This window comes from Microcebus murinus, chromosome 1 (assembly GCF_040939455.1).
Source record: "Microcebus murinus isolate Inina chromosome 1, M.murinus_Inina_mat1.0, whole genome shotgun sequence".
NCBI lineage: Eukaryota > Metazoa > Chordata > Mammalia > Primates > Cheirogaleidae > Microcebus > Microcebus murinus.
In genome coordinates, this window is record NC_134104.1 from 1513968 (window position 1) to 1541526 (window position 27559).

Genomic DNA, 27559 nt, shown 5'->3' on the forward strand with positions numbered 1-27559 from the left:
AAATGGAATCATACGATGCATAATATTTTGCGTCAGGTTCTTTCACTTAGTATAATGCTTTGAGAGCTGTGTATGTTGCACAGATCAATAGTCTGTGCCTTTTTGTTGCTGAGTAATCTTCCACTATAGCGATAGACACTTTTGTTCAGTTTCCAGTTTATGGACATTAGGGTTGTTTCCAGTTTGGGGCTATTATGAATTTAGCTACTGTGAACGTTCACATGTGAGTCTGTGGGGACCTAAGACCCAGTAGATGGCAGGGTCGTAGAGAGAGTGTGTGTTTAACTTTTCTGGAAATGGTCGAGCTGTTCACCAAAGGGCAGCCAAACCATTGGCATTCCTGCCATGATGCACAAGAGATCTAATTGCTGAACCTGCCAACTGTGGTGTGTTTGTTGTGGCCCGTTTACAGGACGGAGGATGAACACAGAAGATAAAACAAAAACGCAGAACACAAAAACGCAGACACACATACAGATGGTTGACTCGAGTAAAAATACACTGGGTCAGTTTTATTTTTATACTCTAAAAAATTAAAGTTAGTTCCTTGTATGTAACCACCCAGGCATTTCAGCAATGGCGGTAAATTCTGGAATGTGTAGCCTTAGGGAAGCAGATATCCCCTGGCTCAGAATTTCAAGGTGGTTGCTCTAGGCGCTAGGCATAGATCATGGACTGAGATTAGCAAGGATGGGCAAGGCAAGCCACAGGGGGCATTTCTCATCCCCAGCTTCTCTTAGGGTGACCCCCTAAGATCTTCGGCTGAACCCCGGTGGCTGGGCCTGGCTTAGGTTGCCCCTCCCTTGAGGGGTCTTACCTGTCACTGACTAACCAGCCATCTTATGGGGTGTACGCAGCAATCACAGGAACAATGTGTTTATCGTGTGGCCTCCAGACCCCCAATGCCGTGGGACGGGGCAGTTCTTGCTTATTTGCAACTCAAGTCCTTTGTTATGCCTCTAGGCAACAACCTTGTTTATCACAAGGACCTTTTCCAGAACACATTACTTTCAAACGCTCTGGGCAGAGCACGTACATTACTAACTTTAATTCTTAAACTAGGAAAATATATGTCAGTCCCCTACATGTGTTGGCAGTCTTTTTAATTTTACCCGTTCTATTGTGACTAAATAAAAGTATTTATAATGTTAACAATATTTACCAGTATCTTATTGTGGTTTTAGTTTGCATTTCCCTTATTTATGTTGAGTATCTTTTCATTGCTTATCTGCCATTTGTTTAGTCAGTTCAGGCTACTGAAACAAAAATACCATAGACTGGGGGGGTGAGGGAGTTACGCAACAGACGTTTGTTGCTCACAATTCTGGGAAGTGCTTGGACTTCTGCGAAGTCCGAGATCAAGGCTCTGGCACATCTAGTGTCTGATGAGGGCCGTTTTCCTGGTTTGCAATTGGCTGTTTTCTCATCGTGTCCTCATGTGGCTGCGAGAGACACTGTCTCTCTTCTGTTTCTTCTTGTAAAGGCATGAAGTCCCCTCACGAGGGCTCTCCCCTCACGACCTGCTCGCCTCTCAGAGGCCCCCATCCCAGCACCACGTGTGTTGGGATTTCAACATACGGAGTTTGAGGGGACACAGACATGCAGACCATGGCACCATGCCGTCTTCTTCGGTGAAGGGTCTGTTCAAATCTCTTGCCCCTCCCTCCTTTTTCTCTTGTATATATTTTGATTTTTGTATGTGGTAAAAGCTTTATTTTTTGGTTTTACAGATGAGCATCTTTAATTGAAAAGACTGCTTTTGCCTCTGCTGCATGTGCTTCTGTAGTTGCCGAGGGCGTGTTGGCCTGGGCGTGCTGCTGGCGCTGTCTCTATCCTGCTGCTCTGGGTGGCGTTGGCCATACCACACACCTTCATTACTGTGGCTTTGTGAGAGGTCCTGACGGCTCATGGACGGCTAGTGTCCTGGTTATTCCTGGTCTTTGCATTTTTATGCATCTTTTAGGGTCACGTTGTCTACCACTTGGCTGAGTTTATGGTAAATTAAAAAAATTATTTTGCCAAATTAAAACAAGAAAACCTTCTGAGATCTTAACTGAGGTTGCATTGAATCTGTAGGTTTGGTTTGAGGAGGATTGATATTTTTATAATACTCAGTTTTTAATTGATGAACATGATATAATCCCTATTTACTAAGGTCTTTTAAAACTTTTTGTTAATGTTTGTGTTCTGTTGGAGACCTAGTAAGTCTGTCAAAGACTTTCTTCCCAGTGTTTTCCATTATCAGTGGTGTCTTTTTTAGACTTTCATTTTCTGACTTGCTAACACTCAGCCTCTGGGTCCAGGGGTTCTGATCTGTGGATTTAACCAACCATGGATCGAAACTACTAAAAAAAGTTGCATCTGTACTGAACATGTACAGACTTTTTTCTTATCATTATTGCCTAGACAATACAATATAACAACTATGTAGCATTTACATTATGTTAGGTATTGTACTGCCTGGATGGGACTTGCATGGATTTTGGTATCCATGGGAGATCATGGAACCAGTTCCCCATAAATACCAAGGGATGACTGGACAATTCAGTTAGATGTACTGACCTCATATTCAGCAACTTTGCCAAACTCACTTTTCTAGGTCATCTTTGCGTTCTTTGGACTTTCTATGTAGATAAGCATAGCATTGTGAATAATGAGATTTATTTCTTTTCAGTCGTTATGCCTTGTATTTATTAGGCAGGGATTTATTAATTTTCTGTCTCTTTAAAGAGCCACCTTTTGGTTTTGTTGATCTTTTCAACGTTTATGTACTATTTTACTGATTTCCCCAGCACTCTGCCCAAACAGGGAGTACATTTCCGGCCTTTTCCTGACCCTATGCGGCCACCCTTCCTGCTGTGACTCTGTGTGCTCCTATTCCTGCCTTTCCAAAATGCCATGGGGCGGCTTCGTTCCACAGCCTCTGACATCCACAGGTGCAAAACTGAGAGGCCAAGAGTTGCAAGGCACCTTGTGGCAGCTTCTCAGGGGCAGAGCTGGGCCTTGAGTCTTAAACAACTACCTCGTTTCCCCGAAAATAAGACAAGGTCTTATATTTATTTTTCCTCAAGAAAAATACCCTAGGGCATATTTTCAGGAGATGTGTTATTTTCCCCTCAAAGCCTCAGCTTGCAGCACGCACAGGATGGCCGGGACCTGACAGGGGGAGCCGACCTTGTTGGTGGGGTGCCCGCACCTTTCTGGTCACCTCTGGGATAGTAGCTGTCACAATGGGGCAGATGAGAAGGGCTGCTCGTCTTTACCTTTCCGCTCCTCGACGAAATGCATGGGTTGTGCAGATGCGCTACGTAGCCACGCCCATCACTGATCTTATTTTCTGGATAGGGCTTCTATTGTGCAAATGCTGAGAAATCCTGTTAGGGCTTATTTTCGGGGAAACACGGTACTATTTTAAATTGCCTTTTCTTGTTATTTTCAGTGCTGAAGTCTGATATTCTGTGGAATATCAAGTCTGTAGGGGCTGACAGATTTTGTAGAGGAATAGTGAAGAGCAATAGCTAACTTATTACATGTTTGTTATATTTGATAATGTTGAACTTTTGCAACCTCAGCTCTTATTGATACTTCTAGTCTGTTAGTTTAGAAAGGTTTGTGTCACCTCTTAAAGTGACAGTGCCATTCAGTTGGAAAATAACGTACTGTGTTAGATTAGTGAACTTTAATCAGAGTAACCAGCAGGAGTATTTTGGAAAGACAGTATTTTGTTAGTGTAAAAACTGTTCACATAGTTCTTTCACACTTTTTCATCTGTTAATATGTGAACTCTATAATTTATAGTCTCACATACTTTGTAAATGTGTTTTGTTAAAATGACAGTATAACATTGATTGTTTAGTAAAGGTTTTGCTTTTTATTTTACAGAATTAACACTGAATCCTCCGGAAGGAATTGTGGCAGGTGAGGTACAAATATTAACATCCTTATCCTTTACTTCTAATTTCTAAGGTTGCCTTCAGAATTAAAGTGTGGAATTTTTCTTTTCCCTGCAGGCCCCATGAATGAAGAGAACTTTTTTGAATGGGAGGCATTGATCATGTAAGTTAATCATATGTGTATTGTTCTTAGGGCTTTATTGGAAATTAGACCTAAGAATCACTTTAGCAGTATGGCTGTGCTGACAAGCATCACCTGGAAAAAAGTGGTTCTCTTACCTTCCAAATCTTCTCTGGTCTGTTACTCTGAAAGCAGAAAACAACCTGAGTGTTAATCCAAAAGAAATGAGATTTTCCTTAGAACCAATAAAAGGTTTAGCTATAAATATTACAATATTTGTAGAGTTTTAAGATCGTAATTTTGGAATACTGTGTGGCCTTGGTGAGTTATCCTCAAAAACTGTGGGTAGCTTTGGCTTCCAGCAGTCCCTGGAAGTCCCAAGGCTTTGCCAGTGAGGAAAGGGTCCTCGGAGGTGCCTGTCGGTCAGGATAGGCCCGGCCCTGCCCTGCCCTGCCCTGCCCGTGGGCCGGGACTTCTCTTCCTTCTCCTTTGCTCCTGTCAACCTCCCCCTGCCGCTTCTCCTTTTTCTGTTCACCTCGGCTGGGCTTGTGGGCCTTGTGTTGTTTCTGACCCAAGACACGGCTCAGCTGTAAGGTGAATGGTGCGGTTCTGGATGTCGTGGCATTTAATTTGCAGTGTGTTGCTTGGAAGGAGAAATATGGACGCCAGTTCTAGAGTGTTCTGTGGCCCTGACTCAGGCCTTTTGCTTTTCTTCTTTCCATCTTAGACATGCAATTTTTGGCCACTCTTAGACTTAGTATATTTGCAACAACAATATTAGATTAGGTAAAATTCTGGAAGTTGAGATTTATAATCAGTCTCTCAGTTTTCTCATTGGTGGATTAGTTCTTTCAGTTCACTAGGAAGTTCTCAGGTTGCGTTTCGTAGGATTGAGAAGTGTTCCTGTGGGCTCTGGCCTGAGTTGAGGCCGCATCTTAAACTTCGTCACACTTTGGAGTTTCCCCGTTTAGCATCACACAGGTTCTTAGCGCTCCGTGTGTTATTGTGAGGAGCAAACTGCTGCTAAGTGCTGGCTGTGGAGGTTGGATAATGCTTGAAAATTGATGTGAAAATGAGTCTTTGATAAGTAAAATGTTTTCTTAAAATCATCAATAAACACTATCCAAAGAAAGTACAGCAGGCCTGATGTTTCCTGATAGTTTGGAGTATCCAGATTCTGGGCCCGTGGCACGTGTTTCTCGTGTCTAAAGGTTTCTGGAGTCGGTGTTGTACCGAACATGGTTTTGTGTCTTTCACTCTAAGGAATTTACATGATGGGTGTGAAGTCTCACAATGAGCGCTGTCCTCGTTATTGGAGTGTTGTATCTCGTACTTGTCACTTGTTGTCCGGGGCAGCCTTTTCATATTTGTAGAGGCAGGAGATCATGCGTATGAACGCTGTGTAGCTTGCTTGTTTCGTCTGCTGTGTCGTGTGTAAATAGACACACCTGCACTCACACAGTCACCTGGGTAGCAATCCTGTTGCAGGTCACGGATGGGTGGGGGACCTGAGTGCAGAGGTCGAGGGCTCCTGGCGGGTCTGGTTTGGAGGATGTCGGCCCATGTAGCTTTAGTTAGAAGCTCGTTAAAGGGACAGTGGAGCCTTCCAATGTGGATTTAAAAAAAAATGTTCATTGTTAAAAATCTGTTAGGGTAGCTATTACTAATTTTAGATAAACAGTGTAAAATTAAACCAATATTTTGAAAACCTATCTTAAAAAGTAATCAGAACTATTTTTAGGTAGAGCACTTTGTGTTTGAATAAGGCTTTTGCATTTGTGTGGAATTCCCCTGCTTGAAGATCCTGGTGAGTTTGTGGGTTTTGGGGCCGTTTACAAATGTGCTTAAAACATCTCTGAGGGAATTAACTGTCCTTTCCACTGCTATTTTGGCAGACAGCTGACTGAGCTTTTGTATTCAGTGATAGGTTTGCTCCTCTCTCTTTATTCTTCGATGGTTTCCAGGACCACTTCTGTACCCCGATGTTTCTGAAAACCAGGCTTGCCTCGTGGACAGCTAACGCTGTCAGCTCTTGCTGCTGTGCTGTCTTCAGGGCCGGTGAGGAAAATGTCTATTCAGATATTCAGCAACACGTACATCAGGGCCTTGTCTGAGGGTGCAGGCGTGTCGTGGGCAAACCCGAGTCTTCACCCTGAAAGAACAGGGTCCAGGGACTGGGACAGAGCATGGAACAAAGGAGTAAATAGGAAGACTAAATCATAAGTTTGCCACAGGCCATGTGTCTCATTAAAAGTGGAAAATAACTAACGCCTCTGTTGAGCTCAAGGTGAAGTGTGGTCCAGCAGAGACAGGGTGTTGGGGGGTGGGCTCCCATGGCTGTGTGTTGCTGGCATGGCCTTCTGGTCTTGGCCTGGTCACCTCATCTCTCTGACCATCACTCGTTTGGACCAGACAGAGGCTCAGTGTCCTTTAGACAGACAGTTTCAGGTCTCACCCAGCCCTAGGGTCCATGGCCTGTGTGACCCTGTTGTCACTAAGCTGCCGTGTTGAGGGTGCAGCTGCAGAGGGCAGACACCGACAACTTCAACTGGAGCACTCCTGCAGGAGAGCAGGAGGGGCCTGTGGTGGGGGACAGCTGCTCCCCCTCCACGGCTGGACAGTGGCCTGTTGTCACCTGTCTAAACCATTGACTCGTGAGGCTGTGGTAAAGTAAGTAGGGCCTTCTCCTTACCAGGTAGATGGTTGGGGACCTTTGATTGACTCTACCCGCCAGTGCATTTGGGTCCAGGTTCTCCAGCTGGTGTAGATCAGCCCAAGGCTTCAGGCAGTCCCAGGGGAGGCCTGCCATGGGCCCTTCCCACTCTAGGCACAGTTGTCACCATCGAGGTAGCCATCCTTTACGTCAAGGTTTCTCATTGACTGAGGCTTGGCACAGAGTGTCTCTTGTCGGTATTGTGCTCTGTTAAAGTAAGCCTGGGATGTTAAAATAGATGTTTGTAATTTGTGTTGTATGTCCTCTGAGCCAGCATCCCCAGTTTAGTGGCCTCCGCAGTAGGAGTGTTGTGAGGATCTCCGTGTAGGAGGTTCAGTGCCGCAGTCATCGTAGTGTTAAAGCCAGTGGAAACATCACTGTCCCATGCAAGTTATGGCACAGCCATACAGCGAAATGCTGTGTAGCACTAAAACAACTCAGGTAAAATCTACATCCTGGCGTGGAAGGATATGCACAATGTGTCAAGTGAAAAAGCAGATTCTAGAATAATAGGCCCAGACCAGTGGTTTCAACTAGGGGTGATTGTGCCCCCAAGGCACATCTGGCAATGTGCAGAGACATTTTTGGTTGCCATTATGGGGGTTTGTGGGAGCTCTGCTACAGGCAGCTGTGGGCAGACTAAGCGTCCGCCGTGTGCAGCACAGGCCTCCGTGCAGGTCTGCAGTGCTGACGTGGAGAACCTGGTGTGGCATGAGGCGTTTTGCCCCACATACGTTTCTTAAACAGCTTTATTGAGATATAATTTGCACATTATGTTTTACCCGTATTAAGAATGCAAGCCAGTGGATTTAGTAAATTTCTAGAGCCTTGTAGTCATCACCACAATCCAGTTTTAGAACATTCCAGAACTGCCTGTTTGCAGTTAGTTCCCACCCCCATCCTCAGCCACAAGCAGCCACCACTCTGTCCTCTGACTAAAAGTTTGCCTTTTCTGGACTTTCCCGTAAATGGAATCATGCAATATCCAATCATTCACATCTGGCGTCTCTTTATTTGCATGTGTTTGCAGTTCATCTGTGTTGCAGTGTGTGTCAGTAGCTCCTAACTTGTCTATTCCCTGGTCGATGGACACCTGGGGTTTCCACTTTTGGGCTCTTTCTTTTTAAAATTTTTTTAAATTTATTTCAGCATATTACAGGGGTACAAATGGTTAGGTTACGTATATTGTCCTTGCCCCATCCGAGTCAGAACTTCAAGCATGTCCATCCCCCAGACAGTACACACCGCACTCATTAGGTATGAATATACCCATCCCCTCCTCCTCCCCCATCGGTCCGACACCCGATGAATGTTACTACTATATATGCACGTAAGTGTTGATCAGTTAATACCAATTTGATGGTGATTACATGTGGTGCTTGTTTGTCCATTCTTGGGATTCTTGGTAGAATGGGTTCCAGTTCTATGCAGGATAATACAAAAGGTGCTAGATCACCATTGTTTTTTGTGGCTGAGTATAACTCCATGATATACATATCCTACAATTTATTAGTGCACTCATGTATTTTTTTTTTTTTTTACTTTTTTTTTTTTTTTTTTTTTTGAGATAGAGTCTCGCTCTGTTGCCCAGGCTAGAGTGAGTGCCATGGCGTCAGCCTAGCTCACAGCAACCTCAAACTCCTGGGCTTAAGCAATCCTCCTGCCTCAGCCTCCCGAGTAGCTGGGACTACAGGCATGCGCCACCATGCCCGGCTAATTTTTTCTATATATATTAGTTGGCCAATTAATTTCTTTCTATTTATAGTAGAGACGGGGTCTCGCTCTTGCTCAGGCTGGTTTCGAACTCCTGACCTCGAGCAATCCGCCCGCCTCGGCCTCCCAGAGTGCTAGGATTATAGGCGTGCACTCATGTATTGATGGGCACTTGGGTTGTTTCCACATTTTTGCAATTATGAATTGTGCTGCTGTGAACTTTAGAGTGCAGGCAGGTGTCTCTTTTTTTTTTTGAGACAGAATCTCGCTTTGTTGCCCAGGCTAGAGTAAGTGCTGTGGTGTCAGCCTAGTTCACAGCAACCTCAAACTCCTGGGCTCAAGCAATCCTGCTGCCTCAGCCTCCCGAGTAGCTGGGACTACAGGCATGCCACCATACCTGGCTAATTTTTTCTATATATATTAGTTGGCCAATTTCTTTTTATTTATAGTAGAGACGGGGTCTTGCTCAGGCTGGTTTCAAACTCCTGACCTTGAGCAATGCGTCCGCCTCGGCCTCCCAGAGTGCTAGGATTATAGGCGTGAGCCACCGCGCCCGGCCCAGGTGTCTTTTTTATAGAATGTTTTTTGTTCTTTTGGGTAGATGCCTAGTAATGGGATTGCTGGATCAAATGGTAGATCTACTTGTACCTCTTTGAGGTGTCTCCATAATGCTTTGCACAGAGGTTGTACTAGTTTGCAGTCCCACCAGCAGTGTATGAGTGTTCCCATCTCTCCACATCCACGCCAACATTTATTGTTTTGGGACTTTTTGATAAAGGCCATTCCCACTGGACTTTCTGGCTCTTTGGAATAGTGCTGCTGTGAACCCTTGCACACAAGTCTGTGGACATATGTCTTCAGTTCTCTTGGCCAGATATGTAGGTATGCGATTGCTGGGTGTGGAATAAACTTACATTTAACTTTTTGAGAAACGGCTAAACTTTTCTAGTGTAGCTCACTGTCTTGCATTCCCACCAGCCACATGTGAGTTCCACTTTCTCCCCTCCTCACCCAGGCTTGCTGTCGTCTGACTGAAGCCGTCCTAGGGGTGGGGTGTGGGGGTCTCACGGTGGGTTCTACGCGTCCTCCCTGAGCGCCTGCTGATGTTGAGTGTCTTGTCGTGGCGTTTTTGCCATCCATGGTGACCTTTGGTGACCTTCAGACGATTTGCCCATTTTTAATTAGGTGGTTTTCTTATTGTTGGGTCATAAGAGATTTTTTAAAATACATCTTAGATACAATTCCTTTATCAGATATATGATTTTCAAATATTCTAGTCTGTAACATTCCTTTTTGTTCTCTTAATAGAGTTTTTTGAAGCTAATTTTCTTAATTTTGATGAAGTGTAGTTTTGCAACTTTTTTCTTATATGGATCATGCTGTTGGTGTCAGATATAAGCAAAGGTTTGCTCGCTTTCTCTCTTTTTTTTTTTTGAGACAGAGTCTCACTTTGTTGCCCAGGCTAGAGTGAGTGCCGTGGCGTCAGCCTGGCTCACAGCAACCTCAATCTCCGGGGCTCAGCGATCCTACTGCCTCAGCCTCCCGAGTAGCTGGGACTACAGGCATGCGCCACCATGCCCGGCTAATTTTTTGTATATATATTTTTAGTTGGTCAATTGATTTCTTTCTATTTTTGGTAGAGACAGGGTCTCGCTCAGGCTGGTTTCGAACTCCTGACCTTGAGCAATCCGCCCGCCTCGGCCTCCCAAAGTGCTAGGATTACAGGCGTGAGCCACCACGCCCGGCCTCTCTCTTTTTTTTTTTCCTTAAGAAGTTTTATAGTTTATAGCTTTTTCAGTTAAGTCTTTGATCATTTTGAGTTAGTTTCTTTGTATTGAATCAGGCAGGGCTCTACTTCATTCTTTAGTGTGTGGAGACCAGTTGTCTCTGCTCTATTTGTTGAAAAGACAATCCTTTCCCCATTGGATAATCTTGTCACCTTTGTCAAAAATCAACTGGCCAAAAATGCAGGGGTTACATGTAGACTTTGAGTTCCGTTCCATTGATCAATGCCTGTCCTCATGCTGGTACCACACTCTCTTGATTATTGCAGCTTTATGTAAATTTCAAAACTGGGAAATGTAAGTCCTCCAAGTGTGTTTTTCTTTTTCAAGGCTACGTAAGCTACTCTGGGTTCTTTGCATTTTTATATACATTTTAAGATCAGCTTGTCAATTTCTATGAAAATGCCTGCTGGGGTTTTAATAGTGATTGCATTGACTCTTTAGATCAGTTTGAGGAATATTGCTGTTTTCGCAATAGTGAACACTCTAATCCATTACCGTGGAACTTCTCTTCATTTATTTAGGTGTTTTTGAATTCTCAGAAATCCTGTGATGCATTTTAATTTCACAAAATCCAGTTTCATGGGTGAGGGTATGTGAGTTTATATTTATACTCACATAGGGAAAAGCCTGGAACAGTAACCACTATTAATAGTGGTTACCTTGGGAGGTGACTTCATAAAGGGCAATGAGGGAAGTACTTGCTTTTTATTTTATATACTTCTGTATTTGAATATTTTCCAACATATATTTTTCTAGTTAAATAAGGTTAAGGTTTATGTTGTAAAAGTGATTGTCTACTTTAGAATTTACTATAAAGTTCTTAAAATTGATGAATTTACCTAGTGCACTTTAAATATAATTCAAATATATTTGACTTAAAGTTTTTTAGAAATATCTGTATTGCAAAAAAATAATGAAGGTTTTGCTGTAGACTCCTTTTGAATAGATTAATCATGAAGATGCTTACATGGACTAAAAATCTGTATTTGCTGCTACCACGGTTTCCTGAAATGGGAGGACCCTTTTGTTCTTTCCCGCATTTCTTAGCATTGCTTCTTTACGAGAACCACCTGGGGCACCTAGACTACAATCTGACAGAGAGGAAGCAAGGATCTCCATGTCCATCACAGGCCGGGGCCCAGTGTAGTGCCACAACTTGGTGGGGCACAGCAGAGCCAGTGTCTTGACTGTTAAGGTGGCCGGCATGGGGGCTGTGCCTACGGCCTATCTTGGTCGCCCTGCCCCGGGCATTAGTGAGGGGGAGCATTGGCAGGAAGCTGTTGCTGAACTGCAGGGCAGAGGCTGAAGGAAGGAGACGCGCCCACGCTCTGACCCCACGTGCCCCGTGGCCCTCCCTGCTGGATCCTTGCTGTGGCTTCTGCAGCAAGCGGGCGCGGGGGCCTCCCGCCCCAGAGTGGAGGGTGCTTAGTAGCAGGCTGCCTTTATGTCTTCTGCTCATGCCTTCTGGGGAGTAGCCACCCCTGAGTAGTCCATTCAGGTTTTAAATACTAATGACTGGCTTTATAGTCCCCATGGTTTTTATACCTTGCCACATGTATGTTAGAGATGTTTTGTCTGTGTGCTGTGACAGACATGCTAAAGAACAGAACAGCAGCATGCAGAGTCCGCTTCTCCAGCACCTGCCTGCTGCCTAGTGACATGCTCACTGAGGTCCTGGAACACACCTGGTGGGCACATGGCTCAGTTACACTGGACTCGCCCTGGTTACTCGATAAGTCTCGCCGACCCTCCCGCTGTGTTCAGTGTGTAGGCCTGTCTGCTGCTTTGTTATCCAGAGAGTGACAGTGTTAGCAGGCAAAAGCCAAGAACAATTCTGCACGTGAGTTAATGTTGAAAGATAAAGGAGCTCATCTCTGATTGTCATCGGCTTGGTACAGGACTGATGTTGCTGATGCGTGATTGAAGCGGCGCAGCTCTGGGGGCACGGCGAGGTGGGAGGCCTCCTCCTCCGTGAGGAGCGGGAATTGCTGACACGGTCAGGGTTAGACCAGGGGTGTTGCTCTTTTGGTGTTTGGTTTTGCATGTGTTTCCCCTTTACAGGGAAGCGAGCTGTTCGCAGTGTGACTTCTTGTGTGGAGTGCAGCGTGGTCATGATGCTTCACTTCAGGGCTTGTTTTGGAAAATAAATGCTCTACATCTTGTCTCAGCTCTGGAATAATTTATGACATTACTTTAATCAATAAGATGGAAAATAATTTGCAGGCTTCAACAAGTTTATATTTGCTTTGGATAAATTTGTTGTGTTTCCTTCTTGTTTGTTCGTTCTTTTGAAGATTTTGAAGTGGGGCCATCTTCAGTGAGAGAGGTGAGGTTGTACAGGAGCATGGCAGAGGAACTTGTCTAAAAAACGCTGATGATGTCACCCTCCCTCGGTTCAGGAGGTGGTGGTTTCCGCAGAGGAGAGGCGTGCTGCTGCACACCAGTGCCCACCACGTGCTTGTCTGCCCACCGGGCATTCTGGAATCGAGAAAACCCCAGTTTCAAGCCAGTGGTGAACAGAGCATTTGCAGATGGCTTTGATGTCTTTGATGAGATGTGGGCGCACTTTAGGAAATGTTTGGTCGTGCTTCTGAGGCTGCCAACGACCCAGTGGATCTTTCTAAATACAATTGTAAAGAAAGCCTTATTATGAGACACAAAGAACGGTTATCAAAGTATTGAGCAAATGCCATTTGGCTCATTCCAGAAACACTACCCAGACATTTTTTCTTATTGTAGACTCAGAGCTGCCAGCAATGCTGGAGAACTGGCAGGCGTTCCTGACATGGTAACAGTGCCACATTCCAGCATAGTATCTTCGCGCGCCCAGCTTTGTGGTCAGCAGTCTGAACTATGTTCTGTTCTTAGCTCCAGTACCAAATTCATTCCGGAACTTGACGAAGTCATGTCATCCTTGGACTTGCCAGCTTTGCTTACCAGTAAAATGAAACAGCAAACCCTGCTACCCTCTGATCAGGAGGCCACGAGGAGTAGGAAGGGAGTAGGATTGTGATGTGCTTTGAGCTCTTGCACTGGACAAGAGGCTGGGGGTGATCACACGCCACTCCTGTCTACGTACAGTGTATGCTGGCCTGTGTTAGGAGGAAAGGGCTTCAAGGGCATCTGGTCAGGCGACTGCAGGAGGAACAGAAGGACTCAGGCCACCGGGCAGTGGTGGGCTGTCACCTGGTCTACCCTCTGCAGCTCCTGGTCCACTCTACTGCTGTGCAGGTAGCCAGGCCTCCTGCTGTGCCACTTGCAGTGGCGTTCCCTGGCCTGGTCCCGGGCCAACGCTCCAGGGGGCATCCTGCAGGAACATTCAGCCCTTCCAAACAAAGTAGCTATTCACTATCCAAAAAGTAGCAAGGACACAGTTTTCAGAATCAAGATTTGTCTCTTAGATTAAAAAAGGTTTGGCTCTGGGAAACAAGGACCGCATTGTTCTCATTTTGAGCATTTGGCCCCATGGGGCCTCGAGGTCTGCTGCCGTGCCGTCGGCAGCCCCGAGTGCCACCACCAAGTGAATAGTGAAGCTCTTTGTGCAGCTTCTTTTTTGTTTAATTGTGGAGATAAATATTGCTTCTAATATTTTCATATCTATTTTTTATGAATTTCGCTAAACCAAAATCATTTATTATTAAGATTTTAAAACAAATATGTACTTTAATCTTATTTTTTTTAAATGAAGCTTTGGGATAAATATATTTTCATTGTTTTTTTCTGTGCCATATCTGGGATTCATTTTGAAGGCAGCAGGTCTGGTGTTGAGCCCTCCTGTGGTCCCCTAGGCCTGGCCTACAGAGGCGCTCCTTGTGCCTGAGCAGGTGCTGTGTGGAGAGGCAGAGCTATTGATGCAGGGACTGGTTCTCAGTCCATGTTAATAGACAGGGTTTACTTTCTTACTCACTGATGTGGTAGTTCATACCTGGAGTAACTTCTGTTGTTTCCTTGTCCACAGCTGTCATTCAGCAGCTGTGTTTTCTTATTAAACTCACATAATATTGTTTGTGATCTTTGAACACTAATGTGTTTTCCTGATGAAATTTGTAGGGAAGAGGAGCCCCTCTCTCCTGAGAGGGCGTCGGCTGGGTGGCTGCCACTCTTTCTCTCCTGCTGCCTTCGAGTCTTGTATCGGTCAAATGGTATTAATTTATGCATGTTGGGCTTTAACATTTGGGCAGGACTTCTGAAATGGTTTAGCCTATTTGTGCCATTTACACAGGAGGAAAACGTAAATGCAGGGAGGAGTGCGCATGTGTGTGTGTTTGTGCCGGTGATGGTGCATTGTTTGAAGTATGGGCGCAGCCTGGGGTCACAGTGTGTGTGTACGCGCCTGGCCTTTCACACTGAGTGTGAGTGAGTGACCGTGTGTGTACTCTTCATCTGCTTCTTAAAGGTTACAAAAGTCACTTCTCATGCATGTTTAGAAACAAAAAATAGTCTTTGAAATACAACTGTTGGCCCCTCATTTATCGAAGTACAATAGAATCTTGCTGTGACGTGCCATAATTCATAGCTTTATCCTAAAATGTAATTTACCACATCTACAGAAAAACTAAATCCCCAGGATCTTGCCATCCTGGCATTCATTCTTTTCTCTGATCCCGTTATTATGAATATAAAGAGGTTCTTTGCCTGCCTCTTCCCTCTGTTACTGTAAAAACTGGCTGTAATGCAGTGTTTGTGCTCATACCTAAGATTTAAACCAGATTGGAATCGGAGGACAAGATATTTTCTTTCCACTTAGAAAAAAAGAACCAATTCATTATTATTCATCATTATTTAGAATAGATAATCTTTTCATGAGCAGTAAAGCAGTAAAAATTTCCTTAGCTCATTGTGGTAAACGTTGAAAAATGTACCTTGAAGTTCTGACTACATGTTTTTATGTCTTCCAGGGGCCCAGAAGACACCTGTTTTGAGTTTGGTGTTTTTCCCGCCATTCTGAGCTTCCCACTTGATTACCCGTTAAGTCCCCCAAAGATGAGGTTTACCTGTGAGATGTTTCATCCCAACAGTAAGTGCTTTCGGGAGTGGTTCTTGTGGTACCTGGAGAGACACAGAGGTTATATAGCTTAAGGAAATATAGCATATCTATGAAGTAGACCTTTAAAAATTTTTCTTATGTTTTGAAGTTTAGCAAAGGCATCGTTGTGGCATTAACACCTGATTTCAATGTTGAAGGTCAGTTTAATGTAGATAAAAGAAAATACGAACCTGAAACTATGGATGCCATCTGACCCAGCTGTCATGCTCTGCTGGGGAGGCTAGGAGAAGCTTGACACACGGTGTGTGCTCAGAGCGGGCTGCCCTCGTCTTTGTCACAGTGTCGATTTTCATGGTGAAAAAGTTGGACTTGGTCTAGGTTTTCAACGTGAGAATTATGATAAATAAATTGCATGTTAGGAATGTGATGTAGATATTTAAAGTGATCTAAATTAATAGTGATATGAAGCAATATTTATACTGTATTGACTGGGAAAAGCAGTAGGAATGTTATAATTTCATCTTTTAAAAAAATTCACATGTAAATGTATGTATAACTTGAAAGGTGAGCACAAAAATGTTAAAAGTGACTGTTTTTTCCCTCATGGAGATTATTATTTCCTTTTTATAAATCTTTTCTCCCCCCTAAAATAAACATATATTACTTTTTTTTTGAGACAGAGTCTCACTCTGTTGCCTGGACTAGAGTGCCATGCTGTCAGCCTAACTCACAGCAACCTCAAAGTCCTGGGCTCAAGCAATCCTCTTACCTCCTGAGTAGCTGGGACTACAGGCATGTGCCACCATGCCTGGCTCATTTTCTATATATTTTTAGTTGTCCAACTAATTTCTTTCTATTTTTAATAAAGACAGGGTCTTGCGCAGGCTCTTCTTGAACTCCTGACCTCAAGTGAGCCTCCCGCCTTGGCCTCCCAGAGTGCTAGGATTACAGGCGTGAGCCACCACACCTGGCCAACGTGTATTACTTTTAAGAAGAGGAAAAAATAAGTTCACTTAAATAAATTATACTGTAGTTTATTTGGAAATGCGTCCAGTGGTGGGGATTAGAATTCCTGCACAGCTGTAGTTTCTTTCTTCCTTTTACAAGTGGGGATTATGTGTAAGAGAGTTAATAAGGAAATATGCCGTCAAAGATAGTATTTAGAAAAATATTTCTTGTTATAAATGATTATTACTGCCACTAGTAATCACAATCTTAGTAGCTATGGAGAAGAAAAGCAAGTAAGATATTCTGTTTTGTAAAAATGAAAGTTACTTATTTGCCAATGCCTTATCCTACACTCTTCTGCATATCAAATAGCTAAAGACTAGTTTAACTCATGAGAGAGTTTATTGAATTTTTTGAGTCTCTGACTTCTCTCTTGATTTGAGAATGTGTCCGTTTGGCACACACTCTCCACTCTGTGCCCCTCTGGGCAGCGCCTGCCCAGACCCTTCCTGCCATGGAGCCCGGCGGGAGCTCTCTTTGTTACTGGACTTGCCATGCACACCCTCATGTCAGTTTCTCGTGGGCTGCTGCTGGTGGTGATGTATGTAGGCAGCAGGCCTCCTCCTCGGAGAGCCTGTGCTGCACGGCTTTTCTTACCAGTGTATTTCAGCCCCGTGTACACAGAAGATGCTCATAAACCGCTGTTCCTTCAGGAAGGTGGGCCAGGAGCCCGTGGTTGTCGCTGCCGGGTGATAAGTGTGTGGAGGTTCATCATGCTGCTGTCTGCTTTAGTGTGCTTTGGAATGCTCCATAATAAAGAGTTAAATATATATGGTTCATAGATAAAAAGTCATTGAAGAAGTCAACAATTCCAAATTGTTCGACCATAAGTGCAACTATGAAGAGGATTATAGGTAATTAAAAACAATGAGATTGTGTTGAAGATAAATGCACTCTTCAGCACAATACCTACAGCGTGGTATTAGAGACAAATAGGGTGGAAACTGATTAAATGTGTGACAGTGTACTGAGAATAGTCTGATCCAATGTTTAGTGTTCTGATAGTTATTTTTTTTTTTTTTTTTGAGACAGAGTCTCACTTTGTTGTCCAGGCTAGAGTGAGTGCCGTGGCGTCAGCCTAGCTCACAGCAACCTCAAACTCCTGGGCTCCAGTGATCCTTCTGCCTCAGCCTCCCGAGTAGCTGGGACTACAGGCATGCGCCACCATGCCCGGCTAATTTTTTTTTTATATATATATCAGTTGGCCAATTAATTTCTTTCTATTTATAGTAGAGACGGGGTCTCGCTCTTGCTCAGGCTGGTTTCGAACTCCTGACCTTGAGCAATCCGCCCGCCTCGGCCTCCCAAGAGCTAGGATTACAGGCGTGAGCCACAGCGCCCGGCCCTGATAGTTATTTTTAATGTTTAGATAATTCGCATGGCTTTAAAATTTTGCCTTGTTATAAGTGGATATGTATTTTTATTTTGTAAAAATAATTGCTAAGAATCAGGTTCTACCAATGTCATAGAAATTGATCAGTTGATAAATACCTATAAAAATAATTCCCATTCCTGAGAGTTGTTGGGATACGGTAGTGAGCAGGTAACAAAGGTACATCAGGAGTGTCCAGCCTGAGGACAGGGACAGACACTGACGGAAGAATCACATGGATAAATCCACAGCCACCGCAGGATGGGCCAGGACGCGCCCTGCAGAGCGCTGCCTGCGGGAGGTGAAGTGGGAGTCCCCGGTGGCCGCGGCGGGAGGAGGCAGGATCTAGCGTTGCAAAGGCCTGTGTAGGCAGTGAGGGGACAGGAAGGCAGGGGCCAAACCAGTCAGTGTGTGGAAGGTTTTCATGTTTGTCTAGGGGCTGAGAGACCCACCGCAGGGTTCCAAGCAGGTGCGGGGGAGTCATGTAGCCAGAGTGGTCTCTGAAGGGTCCCTGGCTGTAGTGAGCAGAGAGCAGATGGAAGACACCTGGGCAGGCCTCGGCTGCAGTGTCTGGGGTCCATGCCGGCAGCGTGGAGCCGAGTGTGGGCATTGAAGATGGAGGGCGTGGGTGAGCCCCAAGCTGTGTAGGAGGTGGGACTGATGGGGATGGTGAAGAGGGGCTGTGGCAGGGACCCCTTGGCCCTGGATGTTTCTGGATGTGCAGTGTTACTGCCTGGTACAGTCACCTTGAGGTGACGCTGCAGTGGGAAATTTCCTGGCGTCTGCTCTTCTCCTGTGTCAGAAAGGATGGTTCAGAGAGCTCTAGGTGTTCGGGCTCCATGTCGTGGACTACAGGTGTATGTCAATGCCTGTGACAAGAGTGCACGAGCATCTGTGGTCTGGTTCCTGGATAGCCAAAGAGCAGCAACCGCTAAGACAGTAGATGAATGGGAAAAATAAGGGGCCCAGTATAAAAGACAAGGCCATGTGGAGGCAAATGGTAACTCTCAGCATTTTTTAATTTTCACGGAATTCTGAACTCATGAATAAAGTGAGTGAAATAAATGCATTTTAGATTATCATTTGTTACATAATAAATGGCTTTATGATGTTACCATTGAGTCTGTCCATGTGCATCGCTGGACATCTGAGTACATATTGGGCCGTCCGAGGATTTCCCCTGTGTGTGTCAGAGGAAAGTAAGAGATAAGAGATGCTTTCCGCTTCCTTGGTGGGACTGATACCTGCTGTGAGCTGAACATCGCCTCTCCCTGTCAGACTTGGGTCCCGTGGTGGCGCTGGGGGAGGGGCCTGTCTGGACGCCGACCTGCAGGTGTCCTGGTGACCACCACTCTGCTAGAGGAGGTTTCCACGAGAAGTCTCGGCACCTTTCTTCTTCTGGATGTTCGAATGATTCCAGTTGCCTTTTCAAGCCATGTGAATGTAAATTTTAATAGTCCAGTTCAGGGATTTAATGGCCGATTAGGAAGAAACTGGCTCTAAGAAACTTGCACTGGAAAGTATTATGAATAATAATAATGACATTAGAAATTTTGATGAAGTATTTGCCAGATAACCAAAAAGAGTAAATAAAAAGTTATAATGCCTAAAAACTTTGCACGAAGACGGAGTCGTACTGTGACTGGTTAGAACTGGGTGGGCCAGTGAGTGAGCCGGGCCGTGCGAGGCCCCGCTGGGATCCGAGCCACGGGAAGCATGACGCTCAGGGCCCCGGGCTGTGCCCAGCTGTGCAAACAGCTCGGCTTCTGTGTCTGTAGCCCTCGTTCTCTTCATCTGGGGAGCCGGCCCGCGCAGTGCCGCCTCAGGCACCGTTCCCCGGGCTCACCCGGCCACTCTGCCTCTTGCAGTCTACCCCGACGGGAGAGTGTGCATTTCCATCCTCCACGCGCCGGGCGATGACCCCATGGGCTACGAGAGCAGCGCCGAGCGGTGGAGCCCTGTGCAGAGCGTGGAGAAGATCCTGCTGTCGGTGGTGAGCATGCTGGCAGGTGAGGCCAAGTGCGCTTCTCCAGGTGCAAGCGTACTTCTGTGGTGATCCATCTCAGCGACAGCCTGGTGGGGCGTGTCGTGTTGTTGACCATGATTAACTGTTCCCTAGCCCTGGGGCATGTCCTTAATCAGTAGGCGTTTTGGGGACACACCATGTGCCACGCACTGTAGTGGGGCTGTGCAAGGCTGGTGTGGCAGAGACCCCAACTCTAAGGTCCTACATTCTGGGGGAACTTTCCAAATGCACCTGCGGTTACGAGCCAGTCTGATAACCCCAAGTCAGAATGCACACGGGGGCTCTTGGCCACCTGCCTTGGTGGGCTGTGTGGTTTGAGTGTAGGCCGTGAGGAGATGGCGGGGTTGGCGGGAGAAGGGAAAGATTTTGGGAAGAAGGAGGCAGCTGGGGCTGAGGCCCAGGGGCAGGAGGTGGCTGACGGACGGGGCACTGCAGCGCGTCCTGGATTGAGCCAAGGCAGGGGGCGGCAGGGGAGCTCAGCTGGGAGCCTGGTGACCCTGGGAGCTTGGGTGGGGGTGCCACAATCCGAGCCATGCCTTAGAAAGAGCGTCTGTGCGGCAGCTGCTGGGTGGCGCGACTGGAGGAGGAACTGCCTGGGAGACGCGAGAGAAGGGCGCGCATGGTCCCAGGGCCAAGGGGAAGAAGGGCTGGGCGTGGGAGACCTGGAAGGAGCGGGCTCCGGGACGCTTTTTGGGGCGTCACGCCTGTTTCTGACACCAGGCTGAGGCTGCTGCCTCTGTGCTCGGGTACAGAGAGCAGGATTTGGGGAAGAGTTTGAGGCATGTGGGAGAAGGGCCCTCTGTGTGCCCACAGGGGCGGGGTGTGGGGTCATTTCTGGACCAGGCTGTAGGTGACGGTGTGGGGCAAAGCGCGACTGTGTGGGAGGAGAGCCCTCGGAGGAACCAAGGCGGGTGATCTGGGAAGCTGGGATAACAAAATGCCACAGACACAAAGGGAGAAACGTCCAGAAGGCAAGCACATGCTGGCAGGAGGCCCTGAGGGTGGGCACCGGAGCGAGGCTGCCCCGTTGTTGGAGGCCACTGTCCGGGCACCGGTGGAGCGTGCTGCTGAGGGACGTGGGGCCGGGCTTGCAGTGCGCACGTGCTCTCAGGGCAGGCGCGGAGCTCTGCTGCCTGCGGGTGGGGTGGGGAGGATCGGGAGGGAGGCGGGGGTTCAGACTGTCTGCAGACGTCAGCCATGATGTGTACCCTTGTAAACTCTGGCCAGTCCGTTCAGGCATTCTGACCAGGGCCACGTCACTTCCTGTTCTGGTGCCTTCCCGGCAGGCCCCACTGCGGTGACTGCTGGCGCTCCTGGCCAGCGGGTGGGGCCAGTGTCCACCTGGGGCTGCACGTCTGCCTGGGTGGTCCTGGGAGGAGCTGTGAGGGGCCACTCACTGCGCAGGGTCTCTGTGAGAGAGAAGTGACCACCACAGGGTGTCTCCAGAAAGGTGAGGTGCGCAGTGGTGGCTTGTGCAGCTTCTCCAAGTGCAGCAGACGTGGCAGCCCAGCCTGGTCTCGCGCAAGCCTGCGTGGGCCTGTTGGGTTGTCATCGATTTTCAGAGCATGACAGAAATGACTGGTTTTCTTGATAAGTCAGGAAAAACAAAACAACAACAAACAAAAACCAAAATGACTGGTGTTGGCGTCTTCAGACACTCAGAGCCCAGGAGTTTCCAGACGGGTCTTTCTGTCGTGAGATAGGCGTGTCCCCCAGTCCAGGAGCAGTGCAGGCTTCGATCCGGTTCTCAGGGTCTCTTGAAAGGAACATCAGTGTTTTAATTTTTAATTTATTATTTTTTTCTTATTTTTATTTTTTTGAGACAGGGTCCTGCACTGTGGCCCGGGTTGGAGTGCAGTGGTGCGATCATAGCTCACCGCGGCCATCAGTGCTTTTAAGTGAGACGCAAGTTCTCGCCAAGTGCCTTACTTCCGAGACCGTCTAAAACAGAGAGCGTTCCCCTTTCCTTTCAGAGCCCAACGATGAAAGCGGCGCTAACGTGGATGCTTCCAAAATGTGGCGGGATGACCGGGAGCAGTTTTACAAGATTGCCAAGCAGATCGTGCAGAAGTCTCTGGGGCTCTGAGACCTCACCTGGCGCGTGCGCACAGACGTGTGCTCCTGCACATGCGTGTAAACACACACCACCAACAGTTCCGCGTTCTCCTTGGGAACACTCAGTGACAGTGATACTCTGTGCTGGTACCAAAAAGGCAGACTTGCAAGAACCATAGCATCTTTTTTTATTATTATTATTATTTTCTCACCCCAAACAGGCTTCTCTTCCGAAGTTATGATTTATGTAGAATATTGACAGCTTTCTGCAGTTTAAAGTATTCCTTGCAAGGCGGTCAGGTAGATTGTTAAAGCTGTCGTCACTACCTCTCCCAGCCGAAGCACCGACAAACCCAGCTATTCCTGACTTCCTGCGGGGCCCCTCCTTCTTGGGCTGGGGGCCGGGTGTGCCAGACGTCCAGGGATGGTGCGCACCAGCCGTGCTCCTGAGGACAGGGGCCTGCAGCTGATTACGGGAAGGGGTGACACTCTGCGTGGCCCTCCCAGTGCTCTGCAGCCGAGCTCGGCCCCTCCTTCCTGATCTCCTGTTTTACAAGCAAATGTTTTTCTCATAATCTGTTGGCATCTTTTACATTTGTTGAGTATTATAAACCATCACACTTAGAAATGCTTTCAGGAAATACCTGTTAAAAATGTGGATTGATAGGAAATGGGGTACACAGACAGGAAGTTTATTGCAGATCACACAGACGGTCAGACTGACAGTTTCCTCCTGATCCTGTCCGCCAAAGCGTCTCGGTTAGTTAGGAGTTAGTTAGGTCTCAGTCCCCAGTGCACTGGGGCAGGGACAGGGGAGCCTTAGAGTGTTGGCGAAAGTTTCTTCTGGGTCTGCAGGAGTTTTTCTTTCCTAGTTTTAAGAAACGAGAAGCTGTAGGATTTTGTAACATTGTGCTTGCGCTAGGCATTTAACTGCTGGCACAAAGATCATTCTTGGCAGCTGGAAGTCAGGAGGGACGCCCCCATTTCCTAGCTCAGAGGAGTGCCTTATCCCCCACGACCGGTGCTCGTGGACGTGGGCCTGGGGGCTCCCAGCCCCAGCGTGGAGACAGCGCTTTCTCGTGATGTATGCATTCGATTCGGTTCCGGCGTTCTCCAGCACGGGCAGCTGAGCAGCACGGCGCGGCCAGGTCACGTCACAAGCAATAACAGATCTGTGGCATGCAGAATCTAACACTCGGCCCGTCTCAGACAGGGTCACTTTAAATAGGAATTTCTATTTTTGAAATGAGGGATGGTCTATGAGGCATACAATAGCTTTTACATGCTCCTTCTCCTTCCCTTCCATGGTGGGTCCAGCGTGCGTTGTCTGGGACTCACCCTTGGCGTCAAGATGTTGGCAGTTTCCGCTTCTGTGGATGCGGATTCTTCCTTCTCAGAAGAGAGTCATTTAAAATCCGAAATGCAATACAGGAACGTGTGTTTGGAAGGGGCTGGGGAGGGAGGTGTTGTACCTAAATAGTATTTGCAGTCAGTTGGGATGTGTCCTCTCCAGAGTGGAGACGGTGGTGCGTGAGTCGCGAGGCTATGCGTGTGGGGCCACCCGGGTGGGCCCAGAGGGGCACGTGACCACCTGTGGGCTTCCATGAGATGTGGGGAGGGAGGAGAGGCAGTCTCTTTACAAAACAAAGTATTTTTATTCATTTGTATTTATTAAATGAAAAAAAACCCCATAGTGTCCCCATTCTGTTGTGGAATTTAATTACTATGTTAAAAATAAAGTTCTATATTTTCCCCCATTCTGCAGTGTGTTTTTCTTTGTCGTATTTTCATACAATGAGGTAGAAGTCTAAGACCAGGTCCTGGTGGCTGGTCCTGGACGGGCACAGGGCGGCACGCAGCCCGACTGTCCAGGCTGACACACGGCACCAGGGTTCCTCACCAGGAATTTCATTCCGAAGCCGTGTGTTAGCCCTGCACAGTTTGCTCCCTTTGTTTCTTGCTTGCTTCCCTTCATTCTGCCCTCTCTCTGGGATTCTCAGTTTTCTTGGTCGGGGTCTGTGACTTGAGTGTCAATGTGTGTGCTCACCAACCTGAAACTGAGGCAAGCACTATCGTCGGACGTGGTAGGATGGCACCTGTGACTTGTCACCAGTGGACACCAGCAGGATGCAGGTCACATTGCAGTTCTGTGGGTGCCTCAGAGCACAGCTCACTCTCATCGCACTTTGAGGTTACAGCCATTACCAGGTCTGCCTCTAAATCTTTTTGTTTAGTGCATTAGTAAAGAGGCAGATTCCTGCCACTGCGTGGTACTTATAGTTGGTTTTCCTTCCTTTGCAATCTCGTGTCTGTCTCTGTTCATTCAGAAACGTTCTCTGTGATGGGGCCCCAGGCTTGGCCAGGGCCCGGGTTTGCGTCAAGCCCGGCTGGGACCTGGCTCCCAGACCCTCCTGGCACCGTGTTCGGCTGACCGCCTCAGCATTGTCCCGTGCTTTGTACTATCTTAGAGCTCTAATGCAGTGTTGCGTTGGGGGTCTCCAAGACCACCCAGGGACAGTGACTCTGCAGGACACCCTGCAGGACACAGAGGGTCACGGTGTCCCTGGCTGTGATTTCCCGCAGCGAGAGAACAGCAGGATGACCAGAGGGAACCAGTGTGCCGGCTGAGTCGGGGGGAACCAGGACTCCCCGCAGGACACAGGGGTCACGGTGTCCCTGGCTGTGATTTCCCCCAGCGAGAGAACAGCAGGATGACCAGAGGGAACCAGTGTGCCGGCTGAGTCGGGGGGAACCAGGGGCGCGTTTCCAGAGTGCTGGGGGAAGGGGCTGGTTCACAGGACGCGCTGACCCCCCAGCAAGTGGCTGTGACAGTGCTTGTGATGGTGTCCGCCAGGGAGCTCGGCAGGGATGTCCGGGGTTGGCCATGGGGTGGTCACGAGGGCGCCCTCTGCCTGGATGTGCCAAGATTCCGGACTCGGAGCGGAGCGGATGCTCAGCATAGACCGTGCGGTTTGCACAAACGTCCCTGTGAGACAGGGTGGCAGAGCTCCCCAAATCCAAGTGTCCAGATGCCCGCCCCTGGCCTCAGGATGGCCGTCCCAGGCTTGCCATGTGGATGGTGCTACACAGACACCCTGAATCTTCCCCATCGGGGGGCTTTAATTAGATTTATTTTAAACATTTTGTTTGCTCCATTATGCTTTGGGGTTTTTATCTCTTGGCCCTAGTTTTCTGCAGTTTGCCGTGCGGACAGCCATCCTTGGTTTTCCTGCTTGCCCGTCTGCTCCTGGGATGGGGGCTTTGACCCTCCCTGGGGGCCGGCAGTCCCCATTCCCTGCTTGATCTGGGTCTGGCCGCAGGCTGTGGCTCCAGCTCCCAGGCCCCTCGCACCTGCTGTGGCTTCTTCCAGGTGGTTGCTGTGATGGTGAGGTTACTTGTTTCTCAGAAGCGCTGGCCTACATCAGTTTCCTCAAGAGGCACAGAACCTGCTCTGGCTGTGCGAAAGGACGCCCCTCCCCCACCGTGGCCACCCGGAGCAGATGAGGTTCCCATGGGGCCCATGTGCTGGAGGTGGGAACCCCAGGGGTGCCACGGCACGAGAAGGGGGCAGCTGGAGCGACTGGGGGCTGCCCAGCAGAGCAGGCGCCCGCCGCAGGCCGGGTGCATTCTGGAAACCCTTCCCTGGGGAGACGGCAAGGCAGGTGGAGGAGATGGCACCAGAGTGGGGTGGGGACTGATGCCGTGGGTTGTCCCTGCAGGTCTGGTGACTCTCATGCAGGGTGGAGGCCCCATCCGCAGAGGGAATGGTGTTGGGAGGTTCTGCCCCTCAGATCCCTCTAGGCGGAGCACCCCCATGCCCTGCCCCCCACCCCCAGGGGCCTGGCTTTGTCCAGAGGACAAAACAGCATGCAATTCCCTGTGGGGTTGGGAAAGGTCTGCCTCCACCCAGCCAAACTGGCGCAGCCCAGCCTGCTACAGGCCGAGCCCTGGGAGTGACTCCCCAGCCCCTGTGCCACCGCTGCTCCCGTGCCTGTTGTCCTGCCCCCCACTGTCCGGGGGCCCACTGTCAGGGTGGCCGGCCCACGTCCTTGAGAAGAAATGTTGGTGCAGGTCACCCCGCACCCCGAACACCCCCTCGAACCGCGGCTGCCCAGTGTGCCATCCTGAGGTCCTTGACGCTGTCTGCCGCCGGTGCGCCGCTCCCCTGCCCGGCCCCTAAGCCCTCTGGACCAGGGGCGGCCTCCAGGGCAGGAGCTCCAAGCCAGACACTCCCACACCCCCGGCTGAAGGTACAGACGGGCGTTTCCTCCTCCAGGTGCGTCACACAAACCCACTCATCCAGACAGCCCGGGGCCCTTCCTCGGAGTGAGGAGTTGAGGCCAGGGAAGTGACATCACTTGATGTGAGGCCCTGAGTGCAGCACTGAATCTCCAAGACCCCACGCCAGGGACTGCTGTGGTGGGCTTGGCATCGGCTGCCGGGAGCACCTCCCTTCGGTAGCACGAGCCGCTCTGCACCACTCCCGACACCCGCCCAGCTTCCCTGGCTTCAGCTGCTGGCCCTTGTGACACAGTGACCTCACAACCTCCTCCCATCTCATCTGGGTCCTCCAGGGTAGCAGCCACCGTGAGGCTGGTCGGCCCACCCGCTGCTGTTGGGTTGCAGTGTGCCAGGTGGCCCCAGGGACCAGCCCTGCCTCTGCCTAGGAGTCCCCGCACCCTGGAGCGGGCAGAGGGGCTGCTCTGAGCGCCTGGCCACACTCCTTTCTGCCCCGGGGTCCACACTGTCTTCCCCGTGCGCCGACCAGGAGCGTGGGGTGGACGCCCCTCAGGCTACTCGCTCCTCTGAGCAGCACAGGATGGTCTCGCCCCCGTGGGGCTGCGTGGGGTCAGGGGCCGCCCGTGAGTTCAGAGGAGCCGCTGCTGGCCTGTTAGGGGGCAGCGCGGTGGCTCCGAGTTCTTTGTGGTCGGCAGAACGGGAGCACGCAGTAGGTTGCTTTCGCCACCACCTTCCTTCCGAGCTAAGTCTGCACTCGCTGTGGAGCTGGGATAACTGGCGGAGGGGACCGATTTGTGCAGATCCGTCCTGCAGTCGGGACACCTTGCAGGGCCCTGTCACTGCTTCACGCTCCACGGCGGCGTCCTGTCATGTGATGGCGTGACGGCGGGACTGGGCCGCGTCCTGTGGTGGCCACGGACACAGAAGCTGTGCGTGGCACCGCCAGGGCTGATGTCCAGGGCTCGCCCGGGTGGGAGTGGGCAGAGCAGGGCCCCGGCAGTGGGGAGGGAAGAACGGGACCTGCCAGGGTCCTGCCCTGGGCTTCGGGTTGTGGGGGAGGTGGTGGCCTGGTGTTTCGGGGGCAGCTCTGGCCAGCCTGCTAGGGCGTGGCCTGGCTCAGACCCCAGCAGCGGGGTGAGCCGGGCAGCCAGGTCACCTCTCTGGGCCTTTGTCAGTCTGTGAAACGGGTATGATGGCAGTAATCTTCCAGCCCCACAGAGGCCGTGTGTGCAAAGCACCCAGGACACTGGGCAGCTGAGGAGGGGACGGCAGCCTCCCCTGCACCGGGCTGTCCCCCCCGGCCCCCGCCACCTCCCTCGGAGCAGGCCGTGCCCAGCCCTGTGCGTGCACCAGCCGTGGTCAGGAAGTTGTCCTCAGCATCCTGCTTGCCCTCACGTGTGCCGGCGGGGGGGGGTGTCGGGGAGTATCCAGCAGCTTCGTCCCCCAGGAGGATGACACAAGCCACCTCCCGGGCACAGCCCCTGGGGCTCCGAGCTCTGTCGGCAGCAGTTAGCTTGGAGGCCCCAGTGCGTCCTGCCCAGGCCCATCCACAGGGAGCTCCGCCTGGGCAGGCTTCCCTGCCAGGGTGTCTCCCACAGGGCAGCCTGGGTGCCCAGTTCACCTTCCCCCCATGTTGGTGGGGACC

General features: G+C 49.2%; 1 protein-coding gene across 3 annotated transcripts in view; it reads left to right on the forward strand.

The window, feature by feature from the left end:
* The window catches only part of UBE2G2 (ubiquitin conjugating enzyme E2 G2), a 36183-nt gene extending 12751 nt beyond the window's left edge, over positions 1-23432 (forward strand). The window contains exons 1-6 of one of the 3 annotated variants that reach the window (XM_012780027.3): positions 1477-1638; positions 3883-3918; positions 4011-4056; positions 15126-15244; positions 19463-19603; positions 21594-23432. In XM_012780027.3, the coding sequence (XP_012635481.1) occupies positions 1617-1638; positions 3883-3918; positions 4011-4056; positions 15126-15244; positions 19463-19603; positions 21594-21706 (477 nt within the window). In that variant the 5' untranslated portion in view covers positions 1477-1616 and the 3' untranslated portion in view covers positions 21707-23432. Of the gene's footprint in view, positions 1-1476; positions 1639-3882; positions 3919-4010; positions 4057-15125; positions 15245-19462; positions 19604-21593 lie in introns of those variants that run through there. The other 2 variants (XM_012780026.3, XM_075998777.1) reach the window with 2 other exon arrangements.
* The last annotated feature ends 4127 nt before the right edge of the window (positions 23433-27559 follow it).